Genomic DNA, 20982 nt, shown 5'->3' on the forward strand with positions numbered 1-20982 from the left:
CTGAAATGCCTGTTTTGCTGCTACTGTGTGATCCAGAATCTCCGGAGGGGAAGTGCCCCGAGTCCTCGACTTTGCTTGTTGCTCGGCGGCTGGGGCGGGGTCGAAGCGCTCGGCAGAGATGGTGCTCGGTGTCAGAGGGCTGGTCAGAGGCTGGAAGTTTTCAGACAGACTCGGAGTCGGCTGTGGTCGGGTGTTTCCAGGGTGCTGCATTGGCAAGTTTGCGGCACTGGAGGTTCATGGCAGGGAGAGTTTTTCCCTTCTACCATCTGCGTGAGATGATGGGCTATCGAGACTTTGAGACTTTTTTTTACCATGCCCATGGTCTGCACTTTATCAAATTACGGTATTGCTTTGCACTTACAACTATATGTTATAATTATGTGTTTTTTGTCAGTTTTTAGTCTTGGTCTGTCCTGTGTTTCTGTGATATCATAATGGAGGAACATTGTATCATTTCTTAATGCATGCATTTCTAAATGACAATAAATGAGGACAGAGTGTCCTCATAATCTAATCTACTTAATGAATTAGAGTAGAAAGTAGTGAACTCTATGGTCATGCACTTTGATAGAAGGAATAAAGGCATAGGTTATTTTCTAAATGGTGAGAGAATTCAGAAATGGTAGGTGCAAAGGGACTTGGGAGTCCTAGTGCAAAATTCCCTGAAGAGTTGAAGGAAAGCAAATGCAATATTAGCATTCATTTCAAGAGGACAAGGATATAATGCTGAGACTTTTTAATGCATCGACCACACTTGAAGTGTTGTGAGCAATTTTGGGCCCCGTAATCTAAGGAAGAATGTGTTGGCATTAGAGAGGGTCCACAGCAGGTTCAGGCAAATGATCCTGGAGATGAGAGTTAATGTATGAGGAACATTTGATGGCTCTGGACCTGTGCTCACTGGAGTTTAAAGGATGGGGAATGCGGGGGGCAGTTACATTAAAATCTGCTGTAAATTGAAAGGCCTGGATAGAGTGTGCGTGGAAAAGAGGGAGAGTTTAAGACCAGAGGAGTCAGTCTCAGTAAAAGACCATCCCTTTGGAACTGAGGAATTTCTTCAGACAGGGATATTTGTGGAATTCATTGCCACAGATGGCTGTGGAAGTCAACTCATCAGGTATATATAAAATGGAGTTTGATAGTTTTTTGATTAGTGAGGGTGTCAGAAATTACGAGGAGAGTGGGGTTGAGAGATTGTAATAAACCATCTGTGATCAAATGTCAGAGTAAAACTTGGGCTGAATCACCTAATTCTCCTACCACTTATGGTTTTATAGAGTTTAAAAAAGTATTGCTGTTTTGCATCTTTTCTGACCCGAAGAAAATAGTTCTGTGTGCAGATTTTAATTTTCCTCAATTTAGATTATGAGGATAGTCAGTCCTCGTTTATTGTCATTTAGAAATGCATGCATTAAAAAATGATACATAGTCATAATCATACTTTATTGATCCCGGGGGAAATTGGTATACAATGTTCCTCCGGTATAATATCACAGAAACACAAGACAGACCAAGACTAAAACTGACAAAAACCACATAATTATGTTACGTACCCCGTAACTGGGTTGCCAAACCAGCAGAAATGGATCACTCAGTTGGAGTCTGGATCTCTGGAACTAAGAAAGTTTTATTAAAGAAATAAGCAACACAGTACTCTAATCAAAAGGATAATAAATACAACAGTTCAGCAACGATAAACACACATGTACACAGAACTAGGATAATAGGATCAATCAAGCTCTATCGTCGTCTAGGGGTAAATGACCAGTTTCAAAGTGACGCAAAGTTCAGTTCAATTGAGTTCAGTTCAGTTCACAGTAATCACTGCCATGCCGGTGGACGGGGGGGGAAGGAGAGAGAGGGCGAAAGCGAATGAATATTCAAAACGACTTCCACACAGACCTTCGATATTCCTCGCAGTCAGCTTTTGGGCGAGCCCTTTGTAATGTCTTCTGAGGTCACCGACTGTGACCCCTCCATTTCAGATACGATCGTTCCTCTGCAATGAACCTGGCACCCAGGCAAGGGCAGACGCACACCAGGTTCCCGCCGATCGTACCTTTCCACCCTGTGCGTCTATGGCTTGGTCCCGCGACCAGCCCTCCAAAAACTCCCACCGAGTTGTGGGAGGCGCACCACTTCCAGGGTCTCGTTACCTCGTGGTGTCGTGTGTGTGTGTTGCCTTAGTGAACCTGTCCCTTTTTATCCCCCTGCTGGGGTATCGCCTGTCCATCACACTTCAAACAGCTCAGGGTTCAGAAAGGAGCCGATCTTGACAGTTCTCAGACCGGTGTCTCCTTCCGTTAAACTCTCTCGTCTCTTCATTAACATTTCCAAATGCTGCTCCATTGTCTTCCTTATCTCTCTTTCTCCTGAAGACGGGTGGCAGATCAACTGCTGATCCCACTGGTGCCAGCACAGGACAGTTAACATCTTAGTCTATGTGTACTTCTTGTAACCCTCTTTCGTCACACCCCTCGCCTTTAAGGATTTTTACCGGGGTAAAAAGTACAAACATGAATACATTATTAGATACACACAAATATACATCTTCATCAGCTATTTGGCTAATACAGAGAATTTTGTTGTCAACACCTGACAGACAGTCAGCAATCACATTTTCTGTTCCTTTAATATGTGTTATTAATAATCCCCTGAACCAGGCTCCAACTTAGCAAACTTCATAGTGGCCAAAAACACTGATGAATTGCGATCAGTGTAACCTGTCATCGGGTTTCGTCCCGGACCACGATAACAAGGGTCATCCCATCCCGACTTAGTTTTCTCTCGCAAGGGCTTAGTAGGAGGGGAGGGGTAGTAACCGCAGAGTTATTGCAAAACTTCCTACAGTACCCCACCATCTCCAAGAGCCTTCTGCTTGTCTGTCGGGGTTGGGATGTCAGAGATAGCCCGCACCTTAGCTTGCATCGCTGCCAGCTGCCCGTGTTACCACAATTCCCAGATAAGTGACCTTCGTGTGGCCGAACTCATTTTTTTCAAGGTTCACTATCAAGCTGGCTTCAGACAGCCGTATTACATCGCCAATATACACTTCTGTGTTCGTTAGCCCTTTCGTCACTGAATTACTCACTCTATAGGGGTGTTGTTCACTAGGCTGACTTAACGTGACAAACACCACCCAACGTCCCAGTTCTTTGCATCGCCTCGGGACAATCAAACACAGGTGTGCAAGCCGTTTAATTACTTCTCCTATAGAGTCGCTTTGTTCGGGGATTAAGGGAGAGACCTTATCAGCAGAGCTGGCCAAAACAATAACTTTCTCCCATCTGGTCGATACCATACTCATCTTTTCAAAATGTTTTTTTTTTCTTATCGGGGGACCCTAGCTTCATTGATTTCCGCGCTAACACCAACTAGGTTCGTTAGCATATCAAAAGCCTGTGACCGTCTCAGTTTGCGTCTGCCATAATCAATAACATTCTTCCTCCTGTGCAGCTAGTAAACCTCTTTTATGATTCCGCCGACTGTTTCCTTCAGCACCTCAAAATGTCCACCGAGGGGTACCTTGTGGGCCAGGTTAAAAATCTCATCCCCAGAGATTTTTGGCACCATTCCCCATTCATCATCTGCGGTACTTGGTCTCCCTTCCTTCCTTAGCACCTCCCCCTTCACACCATAACCTACTGGCTCTCTTCCTAACTCTGTTTCACAGCGAGCTGTTTCCTCGTCTTGCTCCTGTGCCTGTATAAAGTCCTTCTTTTCTAATGATAAATCTACCTTAATTTCCCCACTTCCTCCTGATTCATTACGTTCCTTCTTTTCACTTTCTACCCCCTCCTCATACAAGGCTGGCAGAAACGTCTCAGCTAACTTTATATCAGCCTCTGCAGCCCTCCTCGACATCTGCCGAGTTACTGTGCAAACGGGATAAACCTGCGAGTCCATGGGCGGGGCCTCAATGCTGGCAGGCTGACTTCTCAATCTCACGGCTGGGAACACAATTCACCCCGCGAGGTCATTACCGAGTAAGACTTCCACGCCTTTCATCGGTAATTCGGACCTCACCCCGATCGTGACTAATCCAGAGACCAAGTTGCTTTGTAGGTGTATCTGGTGCAAAGGGACTGCCTCTGTCCCTTCCCCAATACCTTTGACCCTGACCTCCCCAGTCTGGGTCTCTGAGCTAAACTCTAATACACTCTTCAATATCAATGACTGACACGCTCCCGTGTCTCTCCAGATCCGCACTGGAACTGGGTTTAACCCCTCCTTCACCGACTCCAATCCGGCCGAGATAAACCTTTCGCGCCCTTCCTGAACTTTGGCAGACCTTTCCTCTCCTAGCAGTTCGTTTACCAGCTTGATACAGCCAGTCAAAATCGCCGTTTTTCCTTTTCCCGTCTCCTTCTTTGGGGCAAAGCAGCTGGACGCAAAGTGTCCGACTTTCCCACAATTATAACAGATGACCCCAGGAGACTTCCTACCAGACTGCTCCGGGTCTACCTTATCCTTCTCACTAGTCCCCGGCTTATTTTCTGACTTTTCTGGCAGACTCTCTCCGCCGTCCTGACTACCCTTCTGGTGGCCTTTACTCGGGACAAACTTCATTCTATGTGTCAACGCGTACTCATCCGCTAACTTAGCAGTTGCGGCTAACGTGGCTGCCTCTTTCTCATCTAGGTAGGGTCTCATACCCTCAGGGACACAACCTTTAAACTGCTCAATCAGGATCAGCTGTAGCAGTCTGTCATAATCCCCATCTACCCCTTTCGAGGCGCACCAACGCTCACAATATGTCTGCATCTCGCAGGCAAACTCTAAATACGTGTGGTCCCACTGCTTCCTCGCATTCCGGAACCTCTGCCGGTATGCTTCCGGGACCAACTCGTAATCCTGAGGATGGCCTCTTTCACCACCTCATACCTCTGGGCATCTTCCGCGGATAAAGCTGAGTAAGCTTGTTGGGCTTTCAGTACACTCTGAAGCAAAACAGCCCACTTATCCCTCGGCCAGTCCGGACTTGTAGCAACTTTTTCGAAATGGAGAAAGTACCGATCCACGTCGGTATCGTCAAATGGGGGAACCAGCCTAACCTCCTGGGTCGCCCGGAACCCTCCACCTTGGTTTGGCACAGGCCCCTGTTCTGCCCTTATCCTTAACTTCTCCAGCTCGAATTCCCTTTCCCTCTGTTTCTCCTCTCGCCCCATACCTCCCCCAGGAACTTGCTACTCTCAAAACTGACTCTCAAGGTCCATATTAGCCTTGAAGCCATTTGTGATGAAATATAATAATATTTTGAAGTGGGGGGCTACTGAATTGAGTTCAGTTTTTTAGATGTTTATTCAGTTTCAGTGAGGTTTCTTTAAGGTGCAAGTGAAAAGTATTTCAGAAGCAAGGGCATGGATATATTTGTTAGTGGAAGTAATCTAGATAAGACAAGCTCAATTCTTAGCAAAATACTTTGAATTAAATATGAAAAGCAAAAGTGGAATCTATAAATCATAATGTAAAGCTGTCTGATTGTCAAATGGAATAAAAATCATTAGGTTCTTTAATTTGTGGGAAAAGAAGCCAACCGTTGTTACTAAATGAGTTTAATTGCTCAATCACTGTATAAAGGTCCATTATGGTAAACTGAGATTTCATTCTGTAGTAAAAATCACTATGTACAATTCTTCAGATTTAACTTCATTTTCAGATTGAATTGCGAGCAGATTTGATGACATTGCCACCTTTTATTACCACATAATCAGTTAATAAAGTTTACTCTGTGTTTGTAGTTTCTCCAGTTACCTCCCACGTTCTAGAAACGTACGGTTAGGGTTAGTGAGTTGTTGGCATGCTATGTTGACACTGGAAATGGGGCAACACATGTAGGCTGCCCAGCATGACCCTCATTTGATTTGACCCAAACAAAGCATTTTTATGTATGTTTCGATGTACATGTGACAAATAAAGAATCTTTGTCTCTTTAAATGGCCTGTTACATGTGCTAATGTTATCAAATCATTTATAGTAAGGAATTTTCAGTGGCCTTGTATGTAGCAAGTTTGAAAAGGTCCACAATTCTCTAAAACCTGGTATCTTTTATGTAGTGAATTTCTCAGTATCTTTAAACCTCTCGAAACTTTATGGGTGCATAGGATTATTTAATCCATGTGTGCAGGGTTACTGATGGAATAGTGCTTCAACATGATAGTATTGAACTCAGTGGAATGAAGGATAAGATGCTGAGAGAAGTTACTTGGTGTAGTAATGAGGACACTGCCCTATGTAGCTAATGTGCATGGTTGGGAATAAAGATTATACTTTGCAGAGAAGAGGGAGAGGTGAGCCACACCTTGACAAAATGATTCCCAGAAGTGGATAGTGAATTGTTTGCAAGAGGGATGTAGTTGCATGTGTAGGTTTGGTATAACTGGAGTGGTAGATGGGATATTGTAGTGGATCTGGGTGATTATAGGTATGCTAATTTGGTTAGTGCAACAGAATAGCTAAAATATGGGGGTGATCAGTGTGTTTATTGATATTTGCATAAGTTAGTGGGGAGGTGAAAGGTACGTACTTCACTAAAACCTGGTAGCTTTTATGTAGGTAATAAATTGGGGTCCAAGTAGGATGAAGATCCTTTAATGGAGCAGATGGATTTCTTTGTAACTCTTGTATAAATTAATTACCTGATTTTGTGGAATTTCACCCTTATAGTATCTATCACTTTGCCACAAAAATAGTTCCTTGCATTTGGTTGACATCAGCTGCAAGCTGGAAGAGAAGTCGCATAAAGAGTGTTGCATTACAGGGTACAATAATTCATTTAATAAGCTATTCTTCTTGACTGACAATTTACAGTACTTCAAATTCTGGTTGCATAAAATATAGCAAAGACTCAGGATACTGCAAGTTATAGGGAAGTTTTTAATGCAAAAGGTAGGCTGTGAATTAAATGACTGCTTTCCATATCATTCATATTTGAAATTGTCCTATTCATCAGTGTGATCACAGTCCCAAAGGTTTTCAGAAGGCTTTTCACAAATTTTTAGTGTTTCCCATGGGTGACTGGTGGGTCTACAATTTACTTTGTTTGATTATTTTCTCTTCATTGGGCCATCTCCCAGAAATTTGGCTGGAAACTGTGCCCTCCTATCAGAAATAGCTGGAGTACACAATTCAGCTGCTTGTGCCTACTTCAACTTTTCAGTCAGATCCTAGCCGATCATTACCTTACATATTTTTCTGGGCTTTTGATTTTGCCATGCTATAGCTAACTTTTTTTTAAATAGAAGTAATAACTTAATTCCATCAAAAAATGGAACCTTTCTGGATAGCAACTAAATAATGTTTCTTTAAAAAAAAATAGGAAATTATGACTGAATTTTACCCCTGAGCATTAAAAGATGAACCCCAATAGAACAATTGCATTTACAGATGAAAGTCAATTGGTAAACATTTTTAGCGCTATTGCGGTGACAGTATGATCAAATCTCTAAACTTTTTTTTATTGTTGTGATATGGTGTAGATTTTAAAGGCCATATATGAACAGGCTGATTTCAAATGTGAATACTGTGGAATGTTGTCATTAGGCTCATATATTAAATACCACTCTTAGCAATCCTGCCAATCCATTTCATTTTGTCCCTGTAATTTGTCCTCTTGCACTTGTCTATTAAATATTTATGCACACACGCACACACCCCAGACCACTTGAGTAGTCAGTTAATTTCCAGGGGAGTAAACCAGAGATCTGAAGGAAAATGGTGTGTTGGAGTTGCGTGTTAGCTGCACTACCTGTTGTAATGTTATGCCCAAAATGCTTACTATATTGGGCAGCTTGATGGTTCTGAAGATCATTTAAACCTGTGGACCAAGTAGGGGTTATTGAAAGTTTTGCATTCATTACCTGGCAGATGGATTGAATATTTTGCATCAATCTTTAACTTGAGAATGCAAGGAATACCCATAAAGTAGCTGTAATTTCAAATTTGGAACCGAGGAGCTATTGAGGAAAATTGTAATGGCTACAGCAGAGGTGTTGTGCCAATTGTTGGATCAATAGTATTGCAGGTTTGGTAATTTGGGTCTTTTTTTTAAAGTAACTGAGATACTGTGGTTAATGCATTGTGGTATAATTTTTCAAAATTACCTAGATTTGAGGAAGGTTCTATTAGGTTGGAAATAGTAAATGTAACTCCTTTATTCAAAAAGGAAAGTCGACACAATACAGGCCATTAAACAGCATCCATCATTGAGTCATTGATAGAAACTATTATTTAAAATGTTAATAGATGTGTACTTTAAGGCAGATTTGTAATTCGTGAAAGGGAAATTGTTTAACTAATTTATTAGTTCTTTGAAGAAGTAATTTGCTGTGAATAACGGAGAATAGGTGGACATACTGTACTTAGATTTCCAGAAAGCATTTGAAAGTGTTTATTGCAGAAAGTAATAGGTCATAGTGTAAGAAGTGATAGAAGATGGGCAGGCTAACAGAAACTGAGTAAGCATAAATGGATCTTTTTCTGGTTGGCACAGTGTAATAAGGGATCATTGCTGAGGCTCTGGTTTTTTGCATGCGTATAAGTGACTCGCATAAAAATTGATGTTAGGCTGCTAAACTTGCTGATGACACAAATGAGGAAGTTGGTTATCAAGAAAAAAAGAATTTGGATCATCAAATTTAGCTGATCTGTAAAAATTGGAAATGGTCTTTGAATATTGAGTTGAGGTTGCAATCAGATCATTTGTGATGATAAGACATACAGGCAAGATTAGGCCATTCGATCCTTCAAGTCTGGTTCACCATTTGATCCTGACTGGTTTATTATCCATCTCAACCCCATCCTCCTGCCTTCTCCCTGTTACCTTTGATGCCCTTACTAATCAAGAACCTATGACTTGGTCTCTAGAGCCATCTGTGGCAATGAATTCACCGCCCTTTGGCTAAACAAATTCCTCCTCATCACTATTCTAAACAGATGTCCTTGTATGCTGAAGCTGTATCCTCTACCATCAGTCTAGTCGTACTATACAGGAGCTTGGGCCATATATTGTTTTTTTTTCCTGAAATCATAACCATTTGTGCCATGCGCAGTGTGCTGTTGGTAGTGCGCTTTGCACCATGGCCCCAGAGGAACACTGTCTCACTGGCTATATTCATGTACAGTTGAATGATAATTAAACTTGGTCCTAGACTCCCCCACTATAGGAAATATCTTCTCCCTGGCCGCTCGATCTAGGCCTTTCAATATTAAATTGATTTCAATTAGATCGTACCTCGTTATTTTAAACACCAGCGTAATCTGGCCCAGAGCCATCAAACACATATCATACATTAACCCGTTCATTCCTTTGATCGCTCTAGTGAACCTTCTCTGGAGCCTATCCGATGCCAGCACACTCTTCCTTGGATAAGGGTCCAAAATTGCTCACAAATACTCCATATGTAGACTGACTACTGCCTTACTTGTATTACTTACATATTGACTCAGCATTACTTCCTTATTTCAGTGTTACAATTTAATTTAATTTATGTGTTTGTTTATGAATATGGGGTACTGTGATTGTAAGTGTGACTTAAGTATAATGTATTCGGTACTATTCTATCTTTTTTGATTTATAATATATATCATGTACTCTTCTATGTGGAAATTAATAAAAATATTGAAATAGCATTACTTCTTTGCTTTATATTCTAGTTCTCCTGAATATATTAAATGAGTCAATTTGGCAACCAAATGAGAGGTTGCATGGCTTCTTGCGCTCCTTGGATATACTTCTCCATTGGATATTTACAGTGGTTTTACTTTAAAATGACCAAGTTCATAATTAGTTGTAAAAAAACTTAATTGCAAGGCAGTATTATAACCACTACTGTGCCTGTTCCCACATTTTTATTGTTTTTGACACTTTAGGATTGACATTGCTACAGCCGATCAAGACAATTTAAAGTATCCTTTGGCCAGGGATCGGGGCAATTCTGCCTCATACGGATTGCATTCTACCAGTTCTGCCAGTGTGTCTCGACATAGACATGATGACATTCGAATCCTTGCTGGATTTCAAAATGAAGAAGGGGGTAAGGCCAGCTTAAAGCTTCAGCTGTTTTCCACTCTATGCCTATATTGCACCATTGAATTTTGTTTTACAATATTTTTTGTGTAAGTTAAGATTTTTTTTCTCCAAGTACATTGTGATGTTTCTATTAAGTACATTTTTAAGTTATTTAGTGAATGCACAGATTAATTTCATGGAACTTGACCTTTAAAGAAAAATAATCTGCTGCACTTTCAAATTGGCGTACTGTGAAATGAGAATAGTGTAATGAAAATGTGAACAAAGGAACAAAGTAATTCAAACTTTTGTAACAGGAAATAATGCTTCTCCTAATTTGAAGCAGCAGAGAATTGGCTGCAGGAGTTAGTTGGGAGAGAAAACTTTCCTACCTTTTGCAATAGGGATCATTTTGGATTGTAGATTGTTTCCTTGTGTGCATTTGTAGGTTTTAAATGAGCAAGTTTGACCGTGGGAATTTACATATTTTCATTATGCAATGTCAACTGGCATCAAGGAACGTGTGTTTTCATAGGAATTGATACTTGAGGCTTTTTTTTTACTAAAGAGCATGATACCCACGAGGTTTTGACACATTAAGCAATAAAAGTATCTTGTAGTTCATGGTCTCCAGAGATGAGAGGGGGATTTCCTAAGATTAATATTAACCAGGGCGTGCTCCTTTTAATTCTTACAAATCTATGCTCCCACTTGTCTTGCCACCTTTTTTTTAATTCAATCATCCTCCTTAATTTTTAGGTACTGATTTTTGATTTTTATAATTTGAGAGATATTTTGGACTTCATTTTACATTAAAGATGTCATGTAGATATAAACTAACAATATTTTCTCCATATAATTTATGCTCTGAAACTTGGTGTTCCCTTGACGTCAAGTGGCTGAAGTGAAGTTAATGTGGAGAATTATCTGCATTGAAATGATTGCCTTTGTGCTAGCTTCTAAACTTTCTTTTCACAAAAAGCACTCTCAGGGTAGGCAATGATTTATTTAGAAGCAAACCTATGGGTAATAATGAAGACAGCATTCATTTGTAGGTTTTCATTCAGACCACAAAAGATAATGAGAGTTTATAGACAGAAGCAGCAGTCTTAACATTAATTGGAATGAATCAAACGGAACTAACTAGAGTTCACATCACCTGTGCTATACTGTACTCCGGAGTTGTTATCCATTGTATTTACAATAGATGTAGTATATTCCTCCACCACTTGCTTACAGTAATATTTATCCAGAAATCATGGATACAAACAGATACCAATCCTTAATATTTATGGCATCAGCATTGCCATGACCAATTTTGTATGTATTTGAGAGAATGTCTTCTACACTGACATCATTGTCTCTTGCACACACTCACACTCTCCCTCTCTCACACTTTGTTCAAGCAGAGAAATAGTTTGCAGAATACAGAGGTATCACAAACCCAACCCTCTTTCTCCCACCCCCAAGTTACTATACTAAGTAGTTTCTTGTGCACAAATAATAGTTTATTTAGGTGTGAAGACTTTGAGGCTACCTCTCTCAAGTGTTATATGTCAGCTACTGCAGTTTCAATTTTTAATTTATTGGGAAATTGTTTATATTTCTATGAACGGTGTTGACCTCATTAAAAAAAAATCAAACTTAACCACCTATGTTGCCACTGTTGTCACTTCCATAGATTTATGGACTTCTACCCCATGGTCACTCTGTACATTAATACTTCCTTGGGTGCTACCAGTCATTGTATTCAACTGTTATTTGCCTTCCCAAAACGTATCACTTTGCACCTGGGACAAAACTCTACTCAATTTTCCATCTGATCTTTTCCTGCTATAGTCTGGGACAACTTCAGTCACTATCCCCAATGGCAGTTTTGTCATCTGCAAGCTTACTTATACCCCTAATTCTTGACTAAATTGTTAATGTATGCCACAAACATAAAGGTCTGGAACCAATTTTTTTTAGTACTTTCAGTAATTTCAGACTTCCAATCAGATAAGAAACTGTCCATCACCATCCTGTACCTCCTATCACCAAGCCACTTTTGGAATCCAATTTGCTAGCTTGCCCTATATCCCATGGTCTCCAAATTCTTGACCAGCCTACCATGTCAAAGGCCTTAACATCCATGGAGGCTATGTCTGCTATCCACAGTCTCCAGGCTTGGTTACCTCCTCAGAATTGAATCAGTTTTGTTGCAGAATGTTTCCAGGATTATAGACTTAAGCAAATTGACTCTGATATTAAATCACTTGTTTTGTGCATCTTTACTCAGAACATTGTAAATGTAATGCCAGATTATTGTATTATTTTCTATCTGGGGTGGAAGCTATGTTTTTCCCACTTCAGTAATGAAGGGCCACTGATGAAATAGCTACTCTGGTTTTATAGTTAACTGTTACTTTGGCAATGTCTACATGAGCAACAGAGTTGTACAATGATCTCTCCTGCCAATGTGAAAGAAATGTGTCCTTTCATTCAGAGGCAGAGTTTAAATTTGATTATTACCTTGCCTGTGTGCCCACATTCTTTAGTATGGGTTACAATATGCAATGTACTGGGTATTGCAGTATTAAGCTTAATTGTTTTGTTATGTTGTAATAGAAAATATGGTGAAGCAGCAATTCTTTTAAGGTGAGAACTATTAATCCCATTAGATACCCAGACTATTTCAAATGAAGCCTGAAACCATTGCTGGAATATTTACAGTAACCAACTGTTGAGATGAATAACCAGAATGCCACCTTCAGCTTAAGCCTGACGAAGGGTCTCGGCCTGAAACATCGACTGCACCTCTTCCTAGAGATGCTGCCTGGCCTGCTGCGTTCACCAGCAACTTTTATGTGTGTTGCTTGAATTTCCAGCATCTGCAGAATTCTTGTTGTTTCAGCTTAAGCCAAGTTGGTATAAGGAAGCAATGATGTGACATAGCCACACAGGCAGACACAGATTGCAAATCTCAGTTTTGAAGTTCTGCATAACATGTAAAAGCTTGCCATTTAAAGAACTCCCTACAACTTTTCTGCCTATTCCAGCTATACTGCTCAAAAAAATGTGTAGAATAGTACTTATAAAGAGAATTTCGGGTTAAGTGATTCCAATAAAATAATGCTGGAAAAGATGCTTTGGCTGCATTATGTTTGTGACATAACTGGACTACTATTTTATAAAATTCTAATCCAGGGGTCTGCATCGGATCTCGGGCAAAGATCTGATATTAAAAAGAATCATAACGTTGTTATTCAGTAACACACTGGTTTGGATATTGCTGACTGCAGGTTGTGCCAACTCCCACCATGAAGCATGATGTTCTTACCTGAATTACAACAGCATGCTTCGCAAATTGATCAGTACATGTGGGTCCTAAGTGGTTCGATCCTGAGTGCAAACAGAGCCCTGCAGACATAACTGCTTTACGTGGGCAAGCCAGATCACAACATTGGTAGAAGGGGACATGATGTAGAGTCATGTTCTGCACAAATGTTGATGCTGTGCGTACTCAGGTTAGGTAGGCAACATCAGTGGAAGGAGAAAGTTTGTGCTTCAAGTTTAAGACCCTCCATCAAATTTCTAACCTTTTCTGTTTATTGATTTTCCCCAGCTTCACTGTTAGTTACACTTTAAACTCTTAAATGATTGAAATATTTAAAATTGAATTAATTGTGTTTGATTTGGCTGAGAGGATGCAATTTGAGATTAATTTTTATTATTTATGACATGAAGTGCCCTCCAGGTTATTTTTGTTTTAGATCTGTTTTATTTTATTTGTTGGAGAATCCCACACTTCACATGCTGCATATTCAGCATGAAACAATCTAACTTGGATTAAACCTGCCACCTTGTGTCAACTAAACCCTCCATCTCTGAAGAGCACAACATTTAAGCTATTTGTTAGGATTAGGACTGAATGTTTGCAGTCGATGTATGCATACTAGAAATATGGATCAGACTGAATTCATTTAAAACTCAGTGAGTTTTTATGCTGAGTAAATAATATACAAACTCAATGTCATCTGAAAAACTGTTTTCTTGCCGACCCAGTTCTACTATTTTTTTTTCCTCTAGTAATGTCAGCTGTCTTGCTTTTGTTCACCAGAACCTGGATTCAGGCTAGTTTATACTCTTTTCTAATAGTTTGTCACCAGCAGAACAAGCTGTGCTTTTAAATATGAATCCCTCCTGAAGTATAACAGCTTGCTTCTACCTTGGCTTTTTTAAGTTCCACGCATGAAAATAAATCTCATTTGCTTTTTTTTTTGCAGTAAGGCATTTTATGGAAGTAGACCGAATTGATAATACATGTTTCTATTAAGTTTCTGTTTGGAACAATGGCAGATACAGATCGAGGGGATGTTTAAGATAAGTTTGTAGGAGGATGGCGACCAGTGGTGGTTCAGATGATGGAGCAAAGTGCAAAATAAATTTATTAAAGTGTATGTATATGTCACCCATATACAATCTGAGATTCATTTTCTTGTGGGCATTTACAGAAAGTACAAGGAACACAATAGAAACAACCCAAGAAGGACAAACAACCAATGTGCAAAGGACAACAAATTCTGCAAATGTGAAAAGAGAGAAAAAGAATAGTAACTAAGCAATAAATACTGAGAACATGAGATAGTTCTTGAAAGTGAGTCCATAGTTTGTGGGAACAGTTCAGTGATGGGGTGAGTGAAGTTATCCCTCTGGTTCAAGAACCTGCTGGTTGAGGGGTTTATCCATGATGGCTTAGGCTGTATCCAGTACTTTTTGTAGGCTTTTCTGTACATTTGGTGTTTCCATACTAGGCCTTGATGCAACCAGTCAATACTCTTCACCTCACATCTATAAGAGTTTGTCAAAGTTTTAGATGACATATTGAATCTTCGCAAACTTCTAAGGAAGTAGAGGCGTTGCCATGTACTTTGTAATGGCACTTGCATGCTATGCTGGACCTGGGTCCTCTGAAATGATAACACTAAGGAATTTAAAGTTGCTGACCCTCTTCACATCTGATCCTCCAATGAGGACTGGCTCTTGGACATCAGTTTTCTCTTCCTGAAGTCAGTAAGCAGCTCCCTTGTCTTGCTGACATTGGATGAGAGTTGTCATCAGTCAGCCAGATACCTTATCTACCTCCTATATGCTGCTTTGGCCAATGACAGTGGTGTTGTCAGCAAACTTAAATCTGGCATTGAAGTTTTGCTTGGCCTCACAGTCATAAGTATAAAGCGAGTAGAGCAGGGAACTAATCATACAAACTTGAAGTGCACCAGTGTTAATGGTGATTGTGGATGTTGCCAATCTGAACTGACTAGGGTCTGCAAGTGAGGAAATTGAGGATTCAGTTGCACAAGTAGGCATTGAGGCCGAGGTCTTGAAGCAAATTGATTTGTTTTGAGGGGTTAATAGTATTGAATGCAGAACTGTAGTAAGTGAAGAGTTAATGATTGCATCTGATGTGAACCTGTGGTGGTGAAAGGCAAATTAGAGTGGATCTAAGTCGCTTCTCAGGTAGCGACTGATATGTTTGGTCACCAACCTCTCAGAACTCTTCGTTTCTGTGGATATAAATACTGCTGGATGATAATCTTGAGGGAGGTTTCCATGTTCTTCTTGGGCACTGGTGTAATTGAAGCCTGCTTGAAGGAGATGGGCACCTCAGGCTGCCAAGGCGTGACGTTTAAAAATACAGTGAAAACTTCTGCCAGTTGATCACAGGTTTTTAGTCCAGGTATCCCTTCTGGACTAGATGCTTTACATGGGTTCACCCTTCTGAAGTATCACAGGGTCATCAATGCTGTGAGAATTCCTGAAGGTACTTCTGTGTTTTGATGGTCAAAATAAGCATGAAAGGCATTGACAACACACACAAAATGCTGGTGGAATGCAGCAGGCCAGGCAGCACCTATAGGAAGAAGTACAGTCAACGTTTTGGGCTGAGACACTTCGTCAGGACTAACTGAAAGAAGAGATAGTAAGAGATTTGAAAGGCATTGAACTCATCTGAGAGTGAAACCTTATGGTTACTTATGTCACTTGGTTTCACTTCGAAGGAAGTGATAGCACTCAAGCCCTGCCACAGCTGTTGAGCATCTTTCAGTGATTCAAATTTAGTCTGGAATTGCAGATGAGTTGGCGTTCCGGATTTCATACCTGGACCTCTTATATTTTACTTGGTCACCAGACCTGAACGTCACTAAACTGACCCTCAGCAGATTGCAGATCCCTTAGTTTATCCAGGGCTTCTGAGTGATTTTTGTGGGGACGCACTGATCTATGACTGCTTTTTTTTATATCTACATGAAGTCCATGACAACTGTGGTGTATCACCAGCTCGAAGCAATTCTTTAGCCTCTGCCAGGATGCAGGTAAGAGAACAGTCAAGTGATCAGATTTCCCAAAGTGCAGTCTAGGGATTGAATGGTATGCATCCCCTATGATTGTGTAACAGTACTCTGGTGTGTTGGGACCACTGGTGTTGCAGTTGGTATGTTGATGATAAAGGGGGAGAGACTTCTTCAAATAAGCCTGATTGAAATCCCCGACAGTGATTTGAAAACTGTCAAGATCAGCTGTTTCTTGTTTGTTGATGGCAGCATACAGTATTTTGAGTGCTTGCTTAACATCGGCCTTTGGCAGTATGCACACTGCAGTCAGGATCATGAAGAGAAACTCTCTTAGTAAATAGAACAGTTAGCACTTAATCATTAGATGTTCCATGTCAGGGGAGCAAGAGTGAGACAAGACGTTTATCATGAAACACAGACCCCCATCTTTTGCCTTCTCAGTTGGTGTAAAGGTAGATGCAATATGTAAGAGACTGAGGAAGGACAAGCAATGGATAGAGCATAAATGTAATCAGTTGCATAGGTTGAAAAATGTTTAATGTAAGAAGTGTTAGGAACAAAGGTGAAGAACTTTGAAAATAAATCAGTGCATGGCCTTTACAGAGACTTGGCTGCTACAAGGGCAGGAATGGCTGCTGGATTTTCTGGGGTCAGAAGGGACAGGGAGGGAGGGAATTGAAGTAGGGGAGAACACTTCTAATGAGGGAAAATATCACAGCTACATAAAGGGAGAGCGACTCGAGGGATCTGTCGTGCAGGTCTACTGAGACTGTGCAGGTAACAGAACCAACAATGGAGCAATCGTGCTTTTGCAAGTTTCATAGGCCCCCAATAGTAACAGAGACGCTTAGGAGCAGGTTGGTAGGCAAATTTTAGAAAGATACAAAATTAACAGGGAGAAGTCGTAGGAGAAATCACCTTCCCTCATTTTGATTGGTACCTCTAGTGCAAGAGGAGTAGAAGGGGCAGAATTTGTTGGGTATGCCAAGGAAAGTGTTGTGATAATATGTGTACGGGCCAACTAGAGGAGAGGCCATACTGGATCTAGACCTGGCAATGAACCTGGTCAGGTGACAACTCTTGATGGGTGAGGATTTCAGGAGTGATCACAGCTCCATGACCTTTAGCTGGCCTTGGACAAGAATAGGAGCAGACAGTATGGGAAAGTATTTCATGGGGGAGGGCTGATTACAATGGTATTAAGCAGATACTTGAAAGCATAAATTGAGAACAGATGTTCTCAAGGAAATGTACATTGAAAATCTGAAGGATTTTTAGGGAGCACTTCCATAGGGTTCTAGATAGGTTTGTCCTTTGAGGCAGGGAAAGGATGGTAGGATGAAAGAATCATGGTTGACAAGAGAAATGGAGCATTTAGTCAAGGAAGAAGGAAGCATACTTAAGTTTAGGAAACAAGATCAGCTAAGATAATTAAGAAGGAGCTTAAGGGATTTTAACAGTGCATGGAGAGGACTTGAAGGCTTAGGATTAGGGAAAGACTTCAGCTCGAGAGAGGCGTTGGCTCTGGGTAAACCTGTTAAAGTTCCCTTTTTATTCTCTCCCACTGTACCTAGTGTAGTAAATGGCTGTTGTGTGTTCATGTCAGGTGTTGTGTCCTGAGAGACTCAGTCTCCCAGGGAGCTACTTCTGCGTGAAGTGCATCCAGCTGCAGCTCCTTGATGACCATGCTAGGGGTCTGGAGCAGCAGCTGGATGACCTGCTTGTATGGGAGAGTGAGAAGATAATCGATCAGAGTAGTAGGGAAGTAGTCATGCTGAAGTTGCAGAAAGCAAGTAACTGGGTGACTGTCAGGAGAAATGGAAAAGTGAATAGGTAGTTAACACCAAGCACCCCTGTGGCCATTCCTCTCAATGAGCATAACACTTTGGATACTATTGTGGGGTATGACCTTCAAGGGGAATGCCACAGAAACCAGACTGCTAGTACTGAGCATAGATTTGTGGTGCAGAAAGGAAAGAGGGAGAAGAGAGGAGCGGTAGTGATATGGGGGCTCAATAGTCAGGAGAACAGGCAAGAGATTCTGTGGACGTGAACAGGACACCGGGATAGTATGTTGCCTCCCAGGTGCCAGAGTCAAGGATGTCTCGGATTGCAACATTTGGAAAGGGAGGGAGAGCAGCCAGATGTCTTGGTACGTATTGGTACCAATGACATGGGAAGGAAAAGCAAAGCGGTTCTGAAAAGAGAATTTAGAGAGCTAGGTGAAAAGCGGAGAGGCAGGACTTCTAGGGTAGTAATTTCTGAATTGCTGCCTGTGCCATGTGCCAGTGAGGGTATAGAAACTGGATGATTTGGCAGATAAATGCATGGTAGAGAAGCTGGTGCAGGGGTCAGGGCTTAAGGTTGTTGGATCATTGGGATCTATTCTGGGGGAGGTATGACCTGTAGAAAAGTGACAGGTTGCACCTGAACCCGAGGGGCACCAATATTCTCGTGGGAAGGTTTGTTAGACCTGTTGGAGAGGGTTTAAAATAATTTGGTGGGGTGGGGGTGGGAACTGGAGTGAAGGGACTCGAGATGGGACGGATAGTAAGAAAGCAAAGATAGCATGCAGTCAGACTGTCAGGAAGAGCAAGCATGTGATAGGACAAAATTGCAACCAGCAGGGTGAGAATCAGTGCATTAGGGGTGCAGAATCAAAAGGGGTAGCAAACACAGTACTCAATGTTGTATCTCAGTGCATGGAGTACAAGAAATAAGGTGGATGAACTTGTTGCACTATTACAGATTTTTAGACGTTGTGGCCATAACTGAATCGTGGCTGAAGGATGGTTGTAGTTGGAGCTGAATGTCCAAGGTTAAATGTTATATCAGAGGGATAGGAAGGTAGACAGAGGGTGGAGTGGCTCTGCTGGTAAAGAATGGCATCAAATCATTAGAAAGATGTAACATAGGATCAGAAGATGTTAAATCTTTGTGGGTTGAGTGAAGAAACTGCAAGGGTAAAAGGACCCTGATGGCGGTTATATACAGGCCTCCCAACAGTAGCTGGGATGTGGGACCACAGATTACAACAAGAAATAGAAAAGATGTAACCAGAGGGCAATGTTATGCTAGTCATGGGAGATTTCAATGTGCAGGTCAATTGGGAAAATCAGGTTGGTAATGGATCTCAAGAGAGAGTTTGAATGCCTACAAGATGGCTTTTTAGAGCAGTTTGTTGTTGCGCCTACTAGTGGATCAGCTATACTGGATTGGGTGTTATTGATAAAATTTAAGGGAATGGGGGATTCTCAGATTCCTGTAAACAATGAATTAAGTACTGACTATGTCTGTAACTGCAGTGTGTTTGAATAACGTCTCACAGCTGCCTTCTTTGGAGCAAGATAAGAGTTAAAGTTCACCAAGATCCACATAAGATGTCTCTGGGTTTTTCACACCTTTTAATTTTGACAAAAAGCAGTACCTGATGGAAATTAGACAGAACATTCCTTTCTTAAAGCATAAATTTGGTGGATGTTCTTATCTTTGTAATTAAGTTGTGGCTCCAGCAAACCAGGTAGGACATTCTTTTCTTTAATTAAGGTGGCTGGAGTGTCTAACAAATTGATTGTACTTTTGTATCAATAGTCCATTGACTTGACCACAATGGTTATCAAACTGATTGTTCTTTTGTATCGGTGGCCTTATAACTTCTGACAATTCTGACATCAGGCAGTGAACTTGTAGAACCGCCGGGGAGATGAGAAAGGGTCTCTCCCTGATGTCGGGTCCAAGTTCACTTGCCGGCTGAGCTCGAAGAAATAAACGGGTGAAAAGATAAGTAACGATCTTTTTGTGCTGTCATTATTTGATCCAACAAAGTTACATTTACATTATGTAGTGAACTGGAAGTGATTAGAGAGCTTAAGATAAAAGACCCTTAGGAGACAGTGATCATAATATGATTGAGTTCAACTTGAAGTTTGATAGGAAGAAAGTAAAATGACATAGCAGTGTTTCAATGGAGTAAAAGAAAGTGCAGTGGTATGAGAGAGGAGTTGGCCAAGTAAATTCGAGGAGCTGCTGGCGGGATTGACAGCAGAGCAGCAATGGTGAGAGTTTCTGGGGGGAAAATGAGGAAGATGCAGAATAGATGTATTCCAAAAACAAATTTTCAAATGGTAAAATAGTACAACTGTAGCTGACAAAGGAAGTCAAAGCTAGCATAAAAGCAAAAGAGAGGGCATACAACAAAGCAAATATTACTGGAAGACAGAGGATTGGGAAGCTTTCAAAACCCAACAGAGAGCAACTAAAAGAATCATTAGGAGAGAAAAGATTAAATATGAAAGCAAGCTAGCAAACAAAATTAAAGTGGATAGTAAAAGCTTTCTCAAGTATGTTTTTAAAAAATAAGAAAGATGAGAGTGGATACAGGACCGCTAGAAAATGAGCCCAGAGAAATAACAACAGGGGACAAGGAGATGGCAGATGAAATAAATGAGTATTTTGCGTCAGTCTGAATAGGAGGATGGCTAGAGTGAGGACGGAACTGATCAGGGAAGAAAGAAGAAACATACCTGGAGTCAGAGGAGTTTGGGGAGGTCATTAAATGTTTTGCTTCAGTGAGGGGGATCTTGATAAATGTGAGGTCAGTGAGGAATAGTTTAATGTGCTGGAACAGATCAAGGTTAA

General features: G+C 41.0%; 1 protein-coding gene across 2 annotated transcripts in view; it reads left to right on the forward strand.

The window, feature by feature from the left end:
- smg1 (SMG1 nonsense mediated mRNA decay associated PI3K related kinase) overlaps positions 1 to 20982 on the forward strand; it is a 136554-nt gene that overhangs the window by 17986 nt on the left and 97586 nt on the right. For both annotated transcript variants that reach the window (XM_072268804.1, XM_072268805.1), the window contains exon 2: positions 9871 to 10034. In XM_072268804.1, coding sequence (XP_072124905.1) covers positions 9871 to 10034 — 164 coding nt within the window. The remainder of the gene's footprint in view (positions 1 to 9870; positions 10035 to 20982) is intronic.

This window comes from Mobula birostris, chromosome 9, assembly GCF_030028105.1.
Source record: "Mobula birostris isolate sMobBir1 chromosome 9, sMobBir1.hap1, whole genome shotgun sequence".
Taxonomy (NCBI): Eukaryota; Metazoa; Chordata; class Chondrichthyes; order Myliobatiformes; family Myliobatidae; genus Mobula; species Mobula birostris.